At 36.0% G+C, this 14,595-nt stretch overlaps 1 protein-coding gene across 9 annotated transcripts in view; it reads left to right on the top strand.

Annotated features, from left to right (window-relative positions):
* The window catches only part of PHF20 (PHD finger protein 20), a 78,015-nt gene that overhangs the window by 24,591 nt on the left and 38,829 nt on the right, over positions 1-14,595 (top strand). For 8 of the 9 annotated variants that reach the window (XR_010886011.1, XM_067307730.1, XM_067307736.1 and 5 more), the window contains 6 exons: positions 72-156; positions 2,047-2,126; positions 6,992-7,379; positions 7,814-7,921; positions 8,915-9,094; positions 9,892-10,065. Coding sequence is in view for 8 of the 9 variants with exons in the window: in XM_067307730.1 (XP_067163831.1) it covers positions 72-156; positions 2,047-2,126; positions 6,992-7,379; positions 7,814-7,921; positions 8,915-9,094; positions 9,892-10,065 (1,015 nt within the window). In the remaining variant the exon portion in view is untranslated. The remainder of the gene's footprint in view (positions 1-71; positions 157-2,046; positions 2,127-6,991; positions 7,380-7,813; positions 7,922-8,914; positions 9,095-9,891; positions 10,066-14,595) is intronic. The other variant, XM_067307735.1, reaches the window with a different exon arrangement.

Genomic DNA, 14,595 nt, shown 5'->3' with positions numbered 1-14,595 from the left:
TTTGATGTTTTAATGAAGCTGTATGTTTTAGTATTTCTTAAATGAAAACACTTTTAAATACTGTCTTTTAGGGATTTCATATAAATGATCAGGTATTGGCATGCTGGTCTGACTGTCGCTTCTATCCAGCCAAAGTTACTTCTGTTAACAAAGATGGTAAGGAGTCACTTTTGCTTTTGTCATGCTTGTTAGTAATGCATTTTTAATTGTGTTCTAAGCTTTTTGCTTAGACGGAGAGATAGTACAGCAGACAAAACAGCTGTGAGAAGTTTTTGATTACATATTTTAGCCTTCTAATAATTTTTTTTAACCTAACCTTTTATCTTTTTGTAAGAGGCCTTCTTAGTCGATGAAAGAACTTTCTGCTGAGATACTGTTTTCACCTTTTGTGTAATGTAACTAACTTTTGGGAGGCATAGGCTAAATAAAATAAGTAGTCCTTTGTGCAGAAAACTGAAAATCAGGCTTCATCCAGTAGGCTAAGACTATACTATATACTATACTGCCTTTTTTTTTTTTTCTCCTTCCCTTCTCGAGAACTCGAGCCCTCTGCCTGTTATATAGGAAGCTATCCAGTATGTTTGAAGTTAAGGGACTTGTAATAGATGTATGCACACATCAGGATTGCAGAGTGCCCGTATAAGCAATATTTCCTCAAGGAAGAAGGCAAAAAACCTTTAAGATACAAATTGTGGCTGGAGAGGTTCTGACTGGACATCCAAAAAAACTTTCCCCCTAGTAGTACATCACTGAAACAGGTTACCTGGAGTGGGGGGTGACACCTCTGTTTTTGGAGGTTCTCATGGCTAAGCTAGGTACAGCCACAGTTACCCTGATTTAGTGTTGGCTATCTAGAGATCCCTTCCAACCACAATTTCTATGATTCTGTGAAAAGCTTAGACTCTTTTTTATCTACAGAAGGGCTCTTCAGTATACTTCTATATTCTTGATAGTGAATTTTGGTCCATTATTAAATATCCAGTTATAATTCACATAGTTGTGTTAAATCTTCCTTAATTTGTTTCGGCAGAAACTGATATGCTTTTATTTTATGAAAACATACATTTTTCTGGTGATCCAATTCAGTTATTTTTAAATTTTTTAGAACCTGTGGAGATTTTATTTATTTATTTATTTATTTATTTATTTATTTATTGAGAAGTGACCAGTAGAGAAAACTCTAAAGTAATTGCTTCTTGGAAACTGTTCCTTATCTCAGCTTCCTTTGCTGTAGCCATCACTACAGACTAATTGAATTATTCATTACAGAATCATTAGTATCCTCCTGACTATTTGCTTAGCTATGTGCAGTACTCGAAGAAGGAATTTACAGATTTTTTTTGTCACCTGTCTGTTAAAGCTGGTACCTGTTGTTCTTTGAGAAGAATCTCATGAGGAATGACTTAGCAGCTTATTTACTGGTTTTGATTGATATGAAAGGTTTTTTTTCCACGTGTTACTAAGTTAATATCTGTATTTAAAACTTAAAGTGGTGTCAGTAATTGCTTTAAGTATATATTTGGGTAAAGCTGTTTCTTTGCTGTTAAATTCATTGTCAAGATGCATGCAGCTGTACTAAAACTAGTGTCGGAGCTGCAGAAAGCTTAAATAAAATTTTTTACAAACAGAAAATGTTAAAAGCTTCCTCTTTTTGAATATCGGTAATTAACCATGAAGGACAATGCTTCGTCTACAGTAGCTTTAAAAGTTGTATGAGCAAGAAAAAAAATTCTTTGTAATTATCCCTCAGAATATTCTACCTTAAATATTTTGGGATTTGGGTGGGGAAGTGTGTCTAAGGAGCAATTCTACCCTCAGACATGTACCTTTATTTTGCGCTTACCATCATTATTTTTAGTAACTTCACTGTTGCTCCCTTATCTGGCCCGTGAAGAGAGACCTCTACTGTTCAAGTCTTGTAACAAGACGGATAAGGCAGCTTTTATTTAGAGCTTAGTATGCAGCTTCAGTATTGGAACTGTAACCAGCTGCTCTTTTAGATAGCTTCTGATCTTTAAACTGTTATGCTTTGTTTTCAAATTTTAGGTACATATACTGTGAAATTTTATGATGGTGTAGTTCAGACTGTCAAAAACATTCATGTCAAAGCTTTTTCCAAAGACCAGGTAAGTAATGTGTTTGTACTGCTAGCATTAAATGGGCAGTTCAAGTGACTAGGTTTGCTTAATTACAAAAGTATGAAATGAGCGTTTAATTTTTCAACTGCTGACATGCAGTATATCTGAGATGAAAGCCATTAAAATGAAAAGATGATGCAAATCATGGCATGACTTACAAAGTTTTCAGTTTCATGTTCTCATGAATGCACTTCTTTAATCTTCCACTGATTTTACTTCAGAATTTACATACTAGAGGTAGTGGTAGGATATTGAAACACATTTCAGTTGTTTTAGCTGAGTTAGAGATTAGATTAAAAATACATAAAATTAAGTGTATGGGAACTATGAAGTGAAGGGGAGATTAGCCTTTCCTAAAGGAACTAGTTGATTATCCTGAGCCCTTTAAGGAAGTTGTCCAGTAATCTTTCAGTTCACAGCTTGGAGATGATAACACTGCTTTTCTCCAGCCATGTTCTGTTTCCATGATTTGGCTGCTTTACCTCCCTTCGCCTACTCTGTACAATGATTTCAACCAAGTGATAAGGAAGAAGTGCTACTTTGACAGTTTTTGTGCATGGACACATTGTAGGAAAGACTGACAGGTTTTGGTCCTGTATGACCTGGAGAAAACTTTCTAAGTATTCAGTATTTACTTTTGGAGAATTTTCATTACAGGATTGGTTTTAACTTTCAAATCTTGCCACACACATTCCTGTGGTTTATCTGTAGTCTGTGTTTTTCAGACATGATTTTTGCTTTTAGTTTTCTGCAAGTGTAAGTTTGAACACAAAATTGCGCCTCCTTCCAAACAAAAGCCTTAAATATAGATTCCAATAATGAATTATTAATAAGTACAGGTTAAATCTGTCACCCTCTTGAAGAGGCATGCCATTCCTTGGAGGTCTGTAGATTGTGTGTCTGCCAGATTGTGAGGGAAAATTGTTTCAGATTTGCTACAAAGTGCTGTTAATAGCTTCCAAACACTAATAATTGTGCCTGATTGAGTTGACTAAGATTCACAAGGGAACTACCTGAAGAATCGTCATTGCCATGAGAAATATTTCTACCATATTAAATACATTAACTCAAACAATATTCTGCAGAAGAAAGGCAAAATATTTTGTCTCCTTTAGAGAGTTTATGAGCTTTCCATATGGCTTTGGATAGGTTTTGGAAGGAATTCATGTTTTCTTTCTAGTACCACCGCTGGCTGGGAGATTTCTCTTAACTTGAGAAAGGAGTTATACTACAATGTTTTGTTCTGTCCTTTGGCGTAAAGAGCATAAAGGGAGAAATTACTGTTGTTAGTAAACAAAACTCACTAGGAAAATTTAAAAAAAGTATTTCAGCCACTTGAGAATTCAGGACTCAGTTGTGAACGGAAGTGACTTAAGGTATAGATTCAGATACAGCACTAATTTAGCAGCTTGCTGCCACTGAAAGGAAAGCATCTTGTTCCTGTTCATCAGTAGGAAAGACTGAAATCATGAAGACACATGTAGCTCATATTTTATTTGTTTAAAAAGCCTGATTTTTGAAGGGAATAGAATAAGCTGGCCTTCTTCAGTGGCAGAGTTTCTCTGCTGTTTCATAGAGGGAATAGCAATCTATATCAGACAGTGATGGTAAAATGCTTATCGCCTGCACAATGTGAATGTTTTTATGCAAGGACAGCTTTTAAGAGTTCATGACATCAACAGATAATTCAGGCTTGGTGTGTTTACCATTCAGTTTTTTGAGGATGATTTGATTAAGACATTTCATGTGTATTCTGATGCCTCATATTTTATTCACATCAGATTGTTCTGTGAGCAGGGCAGCCAATGAAATGTAATCTCTGAGGGTTTTTTGAGGTTTTTGATTAATGTGCAAATTCCCAAGTTTGATTTTTATGGTAGTTTTTTGTTTTAAGGAAAAGAAAAAAGTCATTTCATGTCACCTCTCTAACAAGTATGGTTAAAATCATGTCATGGAAGGTGGAGTAGATGTGCATATTTACCATTTTATTGCATCAAGCTTATTTCTTGGGACTGTGGCCTAGAAACTGCAGTCTTACAGTGCAGCAGTTTATGAATCCACATACATATAGGAAGATAGTGGTGGGAAAAGGCGAGGTTGTACAGGAGCTGAGGAGACCTAAGTGTATTCTCAGAATTTTATGCAACTTACATCAGCTGTTCCAAGTTTCTTTCTAGTCCTGTGATTTTTGTCCAAAGTCTTTTCCTGTCTCCTTTTTAAGCTTGTTATGCCTAGTAGTGCTATGGCTGGAAAGGAGCTTGGTTGCTCGTTAATATTTCAAGTTATTAGGCAACAGGAAGAGGGAGGTTAGTTTAAACTAAAGCCAATGTTAACACAAGGCCAAACACAGAAGAATAATCTAGACTCAAAATCAGAAGGAGGATTCTGTTTGTTGGAGCAGTGAAGTTCTGGGACAGGCAGTAGGATCACTAGAAGGGGGGGAAAAAAGCTAAGGAAACCTGGCCTCCCCCACTGTGTGGTGTTGGAATGGATCTGATCAGCTAATGGGATGCATCCATGACATTCCCTCTCAGTGAACTGTTTGATACAGGGATGTTCTTCCTGGTTTCGTGTTATATAAAAAATATGGTAAAATGAAATTACAGTTGAATGTTGTATCAGTAGCTTACTGGACAGGGTCAACTAAGGATTTTGTTCTCTCAAGCAGAACGCAAATTCCAGAAAATTGAAATTTAAAGTTTTCTTTTTTTTAATGCAAACGTGTCATATATGACAACATCATACAGTTGCTGATTGAGTTGGTGATTGCAGTTAACTTTACGTGACTCTTCAGCTGCTGTACAGTTCAGTAACAGCAATAACAAACTAATCTTTATCATGTAATTTTGAGTGAGAGACTTTTGTGAAAGGAAGAAGCCTGTTTCTGTATCCTGGTGATTGTGCTGTTTGCCCTTTTCTGTGCTCTTGACTTCCATTCTTTTTCTGGTGTCACAAGTAGGATTTAAATAGTGCTGCTCAAGCTAGTGTGCAGCTATGGGATTTGGTTACTGGACTTAACCTGCATGTGAGAACTAAGGCAGAGCAAGTTTCTTATTCCATGAGTTGTCCCATCTTCATGAAAGGATTTGGCTGATTCTTGACCTTGTTTGTGTCTTAATCTGAACTATAAGAATGAAAGAAAAAAGTTTAACCCTAACTTTTTCAAATATAGCAAAAGACTTCTGATAACTTTAACCATAGGTAAAACTTGAAAAAGGCTGTGATCCTCTGTTAATATTCGTCAGTACATACAAGAGAGCAGGACAGTAAGCTTACAATACATAGTTTTTAATTGTATGCTAACAAACTTGTAGAGGAATTTATGAAGTAACCTAAAATTGTTTTCTAATATCTGTTTTAAAGTTGAGTATAATTCAGTGTGTTTTTCAGAAAGTAGGTAAAATTTTCAGATGGAACCTAGAGCTTTCTTTGATCTACTAGCAGGAGGAGGTGGGGAGGGATTTTGCAAACTTTCATCTGATAATACTGATGGGAAGACTCAACTAAGTGGCTAGATTGTGTTTTTAAAAACGACTGTGTCATAGGGTGAACAATTTTCCATACATCTTTACAGTTTTAAAAACTTAGTGTCTTGTCTTACTTTTGGATCTGTTTGTGGGAAATTCCTTTTAAATAGTAAAGATTTTGCACAAGTGTAGAGCTATTTCAGGTAGGTTAGAAGGCTTGGAAATACTTCTTAAACTACATGTCAGTTATGTGTTCAGGATAAGGTAGTTCCTTCAGGTTTGCCTGTAAAAATAAAAAATAAAACCAGTGTATGTTTCTCAAATTGGACAGGCTTTGAGGAAAAAATTGAGGGTGTTCTTCAGTTTTCAGGTACTCCTCCAAGAGTAAGCATGTAGGTGAGCAGACCAGCTTCATTAGAGCTGCTTTGCATTAGTAACCTGCGCTTCCTTATCATGGATGCTCCAGAGTCTTTTGACCTTTTAGCAAGCCTTAATTAAGCACCAGAAGCTAGCATTTGTGAATCCATTCTGGATCTCCTTGTGAGCTTGCTTGTGCATTTTTGTTACGTGGGCCTGTTAATGAAAGGGTTTGACAGTAAAATCTGAGGCTAGTGCTTTTAAGTTCTTAACCTGTGTTTTGTTTTGCTTTTTCTCTTTTTTTTTCTTGATGAATAGAAGATGTTAAAAAAAAAAAAAAAAAGGTAATGACCATCTGTCTACCTTGTGTACTGTTAAGAGGTTTTTGAGTCTATTCCTAAACTGAAGGGTAAATGTTGAGACTAATGAATAAAATGAGTTCATGAGTGAAGCCTGTTCTGTGTATCTTCATTTGATATTCTTTGCTAGCCTTTTTCTTCTGTGACCTGTTGCCTCTACTTTCTTTAGGCTGCGAAGGCAACATTGTTATAATTTTGACTCAGGTTTACAATTTAAGTATTTGTATTTGACTTTCTCTTAGTGTCTCACTGTGTATCTGGAATTTTATTAATGATAGTGGTAACTAAATTAGTTCTTAGACAAAGGTTTACAAAGGATTGAAATTTTCATTATATTGGAACATAAAGTTAGAATGTGTAACTTCATTTGGAATTTTAGTAAATAAGAGAAACCATTTCTTCTTTAATTCTCAAAATCAGTTACCTGTGTCAAATGGCTACCTAGTATTTATGTTATCTTGTTAAGCCAATATGTGTTTGCTCCATAGGTCTTCGAACAGTTGAAGTGGCTCGAAGTTCTAATGTGTGGGTTGCAATAGAATGATACATGCCTTTTTTCTTTGAAAACTGGACAAAAATGCAAAAGTCTGCTAAATACAAAGCTGGGGTAGGGGGGAGGACTTTCAGATTGCAAGAAGTTAGTTTTCATGTCACACTCTCTTCATTCTAGAATATCGTGGGTAATGCTAAGCCTAAAGAAAGAGGTAATGAAATTCCGTCATCTCCTGAAAAGCGGGAGAAATTTAAAGAGCAGAGGAAAGCAACAGATAATGCAAAGAAAGACAAGGATGAAAAGACATTAAAGACTGAGAAAAGGGTTAAGCAACCTGATAAAGAGGGAAAGTTGATAGTCATCTCAGAAAAAGGCAAGGTCTCAGAGAAGAATATATCTAAGAATGGAAAAGAAGATAAAGAGAATATATCAGAGAATGATATGGAATATTCAGTAGATACACAAATTGAGAAGAAGCCTGAGAATGACAATGTAAAGAGTCCACAGGAAAATGTAAAAGAAACTAAACGAAAACGTGGAAGGCCACCAATAACACCTCCAACAGGTATGTAGCTGAGCATAAATTGTTTAGGCCATATTGTGGAAGCCTTTATAAACTTTCCTAAGAGAATGAAAAGTGTTTTGCTGTTCTGTTTGCAGCCTTAAATATTCTAGAAGTTTAGACTCTTTTTTTAACTCATCTTTGTTCAGGCTTGGTTAGGACAGCTGAGAACATACTTGTTATTCAGATTTAGAGGTTTTTAATGGTTTGGTCAGAGATTAAGTTCAGGCAAATAATCTTCATGTGTAACTGTGAAATATGCTGCCGGTAGGATTCAATCCTAATATGTAGATATAGGAACGCCAGGTGAAACACCATGGAGATCCGATAGTTTATGCTTTTTATAAAGGAATAAGTAATGAGACTTATGAACTTGTTTTAGTGAGTTTCCCAGCTTCACATCCAGTCAACTTTTTGTTTTCTATGTAAATATGTAGAGCAAAGTTCTCAAACGCTGCAGCCCATAACTTTAGAGTTAAGACGTCGAAAAATACCTAAAGGAGGTGAAGTTCCATCAAAGCGTCCCAGGATTGAAAAAAGCTTGTGTGAGTATTTTTGGTATTTAACTATCACAGTACTTGTACAAAAACGTTTCTAAAGCTTAAGTGGAATAAAAAAAAAAGTCTGTAATATTAATCATGAAATGTGATACAAAAAATGTCGAAGGCAGCACCTGCTTTTCTTAAATTGGCCATTCGTATATAGCATCATTATGCTGAAATTCTTTTCCAAATTTTGAAAGCTGGATTGGATAGAGGAGCCACAGGCTGACAGTTTTCATGCAGAAATTCACAGGGTTTAGGGGCAGGAGTGGTTATATTCTCTCCAATATTTAGACAGTCAAAAAAGCCTTTTCCTAAGAAACTATCTGTTTTTTGCTTATTTTATGGAGAATCTACCACATTGCTTGCTTAAAAAAAAAAACAAAAACAACCCCCCCACGCTTTAACATTTGATACACATTCATGTCATTGCAGTCTAATAGCTTCTACTTTGTCTTGATATACTGTATAGTGATGTTGAAGAACTTCAGTGTGTTGATCAAGAAAGAAAATTATTGTCTATGGTAATATCATGAACAAAGAGATGAGGAAGATCTAAAGCAGTTTCTCCCCCCACCCCTTCCAGAGGACCATAAAACCTAAAAACTGCAGTTCATGTATTATCCAGCATATGGTCAAAGCTGTTTGTGTATCTGAACTGTCTGATTTAACATCTCATATTACAAATGTCTGTGGGACAGTTGCTGTTCAAAGCAATGCTGTATCAATAAGCTCTCTGTATTCTAAGTTAAAATCTGTTACTAACAGAATATCTGAAGCATTAAGAAACCTGTACGAGAAGCTTTAGCCCCTGTTTTTGTGCTTATATAAATTTTTTGATGTGATTGTAGCCTTTACAGAGGCCTAATTACCAGAGCTGTTTAACTCTTGCTATTAAACTCAGTCCTTAAAACACAACTTCAAACTATCACTTGGAGGGAAGTCTTTCAAATGCGCATGTGAGCTACATAGTACCATCAGATTTTTGTTTTCTAGCTCAGGAAAAATTGAAAAACTCTTCAGATAACCATGAGAGAGACCAGATTAGGAGGCGATCTTCAAGACTCTCATCTGGCGTTAGCCATGAGATTGTAAATACAGATCATGTCACAACAACTTCAACAGAAATTCAGCTTTTGAAAGATACGATATCTAACCCAAAGGAACTTGAGAAGGGTATGTAGCTTCCTGGTATAGCCTGAACATACGGTGGTATGGAAGGCTTTTAGTTGTTACAAGCACCATATTTTCACTTGCCTAACCTACAGATTATATATCTGCAATTAAACCTGATTTCAGCAGCAGTGCAGGGTAAACCCAGGGAAAGCTTATCTCAGTCTCTGCTGCTCTGATTGCCCTTCCTTTGCTTTTGATTTCCTCTCCGTCGGTAACCCTAGCATTTCCCCCACATAGTAGGGAGCTTTTGCCAGTAGAGGGATAACTAGCTGGATCCGCAGCTGCCTTGTGAGGGAGAGCTCTGCTGGTTTCCTGAAGACTTAAAGGAACTGTTTTTAAAGAGATGCAGGTTATGCTTGTGGAAATGAAGTAATTGATGTTTAATCTTTTGATTTGAGAAGTAGTTTTAAATTTACAATTTAATCCACTTGTTGAACACTAAAACAAACAAGAGGACTCTCTTTTTCTATACTAGACTGTGTAGAAATAACAACTTCTACCTCCTGCTTTACTGCCTTTTCCTCACAGGGAAATCTCTGATAATGGTTTGAGTAGACCTATTCTATATCGGGCTATAGTGAACTTGCAGCCTGTGTAAGTTTAAGCAGCTGAAAATTCAGAGGGTTGCTACAAGTAGCTGTGGTGTTTAAAAAATTAACTTTATGCTAATATGACAGCAAACAATCTGACTGTAAATGGATATTTGTCTCCACTGTAATGTGATGAACACACACAGGTGTTTTGGTATATGCTTTTGTGTACATTTTACTCATTCAAAATTTTTTCCTCCCTTCTAGTTCATTTAGAAATTCCCGTTGAAACTGACCAAAATTTCAGTGAAAAAGCGTCTTCTGGGGATGCGTTATGTACTACAGTGCTCAGTGCAGATGCTAGCTTAAAAGAAGAAAAAGTTGAAGACGCTGAGCCTTCCTCTGTTACTGGCAGAACTGAAGAACCTTCTGCTGCTACAGGTTCAAATTTTGATTTCACATTTAATATAGATGCTTTTTTTTATTATTAAGACAGCTGATACCAGGCACTTCAGGCTTTTAACAGTATAATTAACAAAAATCAAGCATTCTTTTAATGTTAACCAAGGGGGAAAAAAATGCTTATTTTGAGCCCTGATGCACTCAGTTTTGCTGTTATGTGTGAGCTTTGGACTTGACAGCAATCCTCCAAAAGGTGTCAATCATAATTTTTAAATGAGGGGGTGTAATATTTTTAGTATGTAGCAGGTGAAATTAACAGAAATACTTGTTTTCAGGATGTAATTTAATGTTTGCAATTCTGGATTAGCTCAGACTAACATCTTCAAAGATCAGCTTCTTTTGTAATTTTGTCTGTCCTGTGGATACATGGTAGCATTTATATTTAGTGTGTTTAGTGCAAATTTATGGAGTAGTTGAAACATTCCAGTGTCTGTCTTAATGCGTGTTTTCTCTTAGCCTGGGGAGTGTACTTATCTTGCTTTTTCAAATTAAAGTTTCTATACAAAGAGTAGACTAAATCTAAATATAATGCTGCCCTGGGATTATTCCTTAATAACTTTAATATTTATATCTGCAATTAACTGGGGAAGCTTGTACTAAAAATTACCTAATTTATGCTTGATCAAGAAAGCTTCAGATTATGTGGGACAGAGCAGTTAAAAGGATTTATAGTTGTTCAGCATTGCTGGAGAAATCTGTACACGCTAGCTTTCACTGTGTTTGTTCGTTCTTCCAGATCTCCCCTCCAACTTGCATGTGTCCTCTTGCACCCGCTCTGCAGTGTAACTCTATTTGTCCAGTCTTTTTGCCACTGATAACATTTGCATGTGCATCTGTAGTGCAGGAAGGAATTTACCTCTTCCTTTCATTTGCTTAGGATGATATATAAATAGTCTTTTAGTACTTAAAGCTTTTTTTTCTTTAATCTTGTTGTTCTTCCTAACAAAAAACTTTTGGTGATACAGTTATCTGTATTCCAGCTGTGGTATATCCAAAATCTTTTAAACTGATATGTTGGGTCCATGCGTTTTCCTTCCTACATTCTGGCAGAGAGCTCAAAGTATGGATTGGCTGTAAGCTCTTTTTGCTAGTCAGATTGCTTTGTCCTTGTCTGCCTGTAAAGTGCTGTGTGGTGTAGCTTTTTTGGGTTAATGAAAACAAAAGCACTGGTTGTCTGGTGTAGCTGAACAGAATATTCAAGTAATCTGGCAGAGCCTGTCTGATACCAGGGAAATACCATTCTACTCTCCATAGTAGCTCTGAGTAAATGAGCTATTGACAGCCTCTCTGCAAATCTTTGAAGTGAAGGAAAAAAGTGTTGCTCCTGCCAGTGGCTATAGATGTTCCTCCCTCTCTTGCAGCAGGTAGAACCAGCTTAATGTACGTTTTGCAGTTCAGATTGAATACTTTTATTGAGTAATTGTGATATAACATCACTTCACTTTTAGGATGGGGGAGTTCCTGCAGGTACAGGCATAACTCCAAACAGGTACAGAATTATTTTGGGGTGAAGTAGGTTGCATGCGGGATTCACACCTTGAAGACAATTCTTTTAAGGCTTATAACAGGTGGTCACTATTTTGAAAAAAGAATTTCTAGTATTTCACTGAAAAGACTTTCTTTTCAGCCTCTGAAAAATTATTTTAAAAAAAAGAGAGAGAGAGATAGTATGACAAAACTTTCCACTACAGTAGATACAGTCATCTTCTGGATGTGCTTTGTGTAGGAAAACAATATGCTGAAATGCTTTTTAACTTCAGTGATCAAACATGACCAGATTATTACATTTCATAAAGTATGTTTTTAGTTGATAACCATCTAGCCTTTTATTTTGTAAATTCTTGCAAATTTTCAATTTGAAGTGTAGCAAATCAAAGGCTACAGACAGTAGGCTTGTTCTTAGTTTTATTCTGTATAATCCCCTGGAAGGACTTGTTGAATCAAAAATTGACAAACAGCAACTTGATTTGCTAACATCTGAGAAGTTGGAGAGAGGTAAATCTTGTCTTTTTGGAAAAACATACTGTATTAACAGTATGGAAGAACTGTGCTAATAGTTACAGATGTTCTTCCAAACTGTTAATACAGTATTAACAAGGCATCTGCTACCAATGCCTTTGTACAGTAATATAGAGGTCGTCACTGAATATTCTCAAAATAAAGAGTATTTTACTTGGTATCATAACAAATATCCCCATCTTGGGAATAATGGTCAAATGTTAATCTAAAAAAATGACCTGCTTGGAAGGGCATCTGTTTTGTAACTTAAGTGTTTTTGTAGGATGCCAGACTTCTTAAACAATTCTGCAATGTCTTAGTTTTACATTTTGTAATTACTTGAATATTTTAAATTTGTATTGGTATATGTTAACAGAGGTTGTAGGCATGGTTGTCCAGTCATCTTCAAAGATGCTTCTTCCCTTTATACATGTTCTGGAATCTGAGTTCAGGGTTATAATTTAGTGAGAGTTAGCATATACTCCACAGCGGTACGTGTTGGGGAGGGGGGGAGACAAACAAACCAGCCACTTCTAAACTATGAAAAAACACACAGACAAAACAGGCTTTGTTTGGTTTACCTTGTAAAAATGCCTTCCCTCTGTATATTTATTACTGATTGGGGAAACCCTTCCCTTTACAGGAAATGTTATGGAGTTGATTGGCAGATTTAAGAATTGAAGTTAAACTAAAGTAACAGCAGATTCTCTTCCTTGACTTGCATGCTTATGTTCAGTTTGAGATTACAGATGCATTTTATGATTCCTTTGATGTATTTGTCCTCTTGAACTTGTGTTATATGTTGGACTGAGATGCTGTGTTTTGTAGTGGAGAGAGTGAGGAGGGGAATTCAGTTGAATGTTTGAAACTTAAAGATGGTATGTCTCAATTTTGCAGTTTTAGCATCTGGGGAGCATAACTTTGGCTGCAAATAAATCAGGTAGGACAGTAGTATAATGCTGGTGTGCAATTGAACCATCCAGAATTCAAGAAACTGTGATCCCTTTGGATATTTCTTGCCGTTGTTACCACTTCTCTCTGATTTTCCTAATGAATATGCTACTGAGCATTTGTAATTTGAGCTTAAACTGGTGAGAATTCTTCCTGAATGTATACCACCTTTAAAAAAATGTAGTGTAATTCACATTGGTGTGATTTGCAAGATATGGAGATCTCCTGGACTAATTTAATTGGGTACAAGAAGTGAAGCTGTGGCGACATAAGGTTTGGTTGACTTAAGTACCCAAAGCCTCTGGGATTTTTTTTTGAGGTCTTGTGTAAGCACTTCCATCAGTACTTGTGTGATTTGGATTAAAATTGGTTCAAGAATATGTGCTCCTACTAGCCTGGAGGTCTGGACTATGTTGTTGTCTGGAAATCGCTTTTGGGTGTGGATTTTGTTTCATTTAATTAGTCATCTTGTTTATCATAATGCCAGGCATGTATATGCCTGTATATGCCATATCCAGATATGGCAAATAAGTGCTTTTAATCAGAAAAATTTCTGAAGGATGTGGAATAAGAATTGTAGAGGGTTTTTCTTGAATGAATACCTGTCGCCTGAAATCAGAGTATAAAATCTACTATAGTTATTCAACATTTTAAAATATTATTAATGAGTGGTTTTATTGACCCAGGAATTTTAAAATCCCTACATCCTATCAGAGATGGATTTCCTGTAGTTAAAAGTAGATTTGTATTTTCCTGTACTTATTTCTGCCTTGCCTGTGAGATCATGTTCTTGTGCTCTAGTGTAGATGACCTGCCTGCTTAGCAAACACTAATGCTTTGGAATTCATCTAGTAGTCTAGTGTCTGAGCAGCAGGGTGGCAGTGACCGATGGGATCTTAAAACAGCAACAAACTCCAGTGGCTTCCTGCTTTTTGTGAGTTTGCTTTTTTTTTTTTTTTTTTTTTTTTTTTTTAGTGATGCTGGAGTTTTAAAGTTGAGTTAACTTACTCATAAGTGATTCTCAAGTGAACAGATAGACACCTCTCTATATACTAATATTTGAAGGTCAAGCAGTCGTGTTGTCAGGCAGCCCTTCAGTATTCAGGAGATTGAAAAGAAGTTTATTGTCGGAGTAACTGATGCAGGTGGAAGAAAGTGGTTATTTCTTAGGTAGAAGGGTCACACAAAATAAAGTATGAAGGCTGAGGTGAAAGATAACTTTCATATTTAGAATGGTACAGCATTGTAACCCCATACTCTTTTTTTTTGTCTGTAGATTTTAATTCTAATTTCTCAATTAATGGGACTTCATTCTCTTTCTGTGGGAGAATATTACAAAGTGTAATAGAAACGAATAACCTTCATTTTCTTCAGAGTGTGGTGTTACTGTTGTGACATGGGTGAGTGAACCCTGGCAGTACTAGATTTAACAAGCATGATGTATAGGAAGAACATTATGTATAACACTTTAAAAATCACAAAAACAAAGGACAAAAGCAGTCTTTCAGAATGTTTGCCCTAATCACTGGTTGTTGGATGCAGGACTTATAATAGTAGTCA

The sequence above is a fragment of the Apteryx mantelli genome, chromosome 18 (assembly GCF_036417845.1).
Source record: "Apteryx mantelli isolate bAptMan1 chromosome 18, bAptMan1.hap1, whole genome shotgun sequence".
Taxonomy (NCBI): domain Eukaryota; kingdom Metazoa; phylum Chordata; class Aves; order Apterygiformes; family Apterygidae; genus Apteryx; species Apteryx mantelli.
The sequence above is the reverse complement of the archived record's forward strand: the minus strand, read 5'-3'. Positions and strand labels throughout refer to the sequence as shown.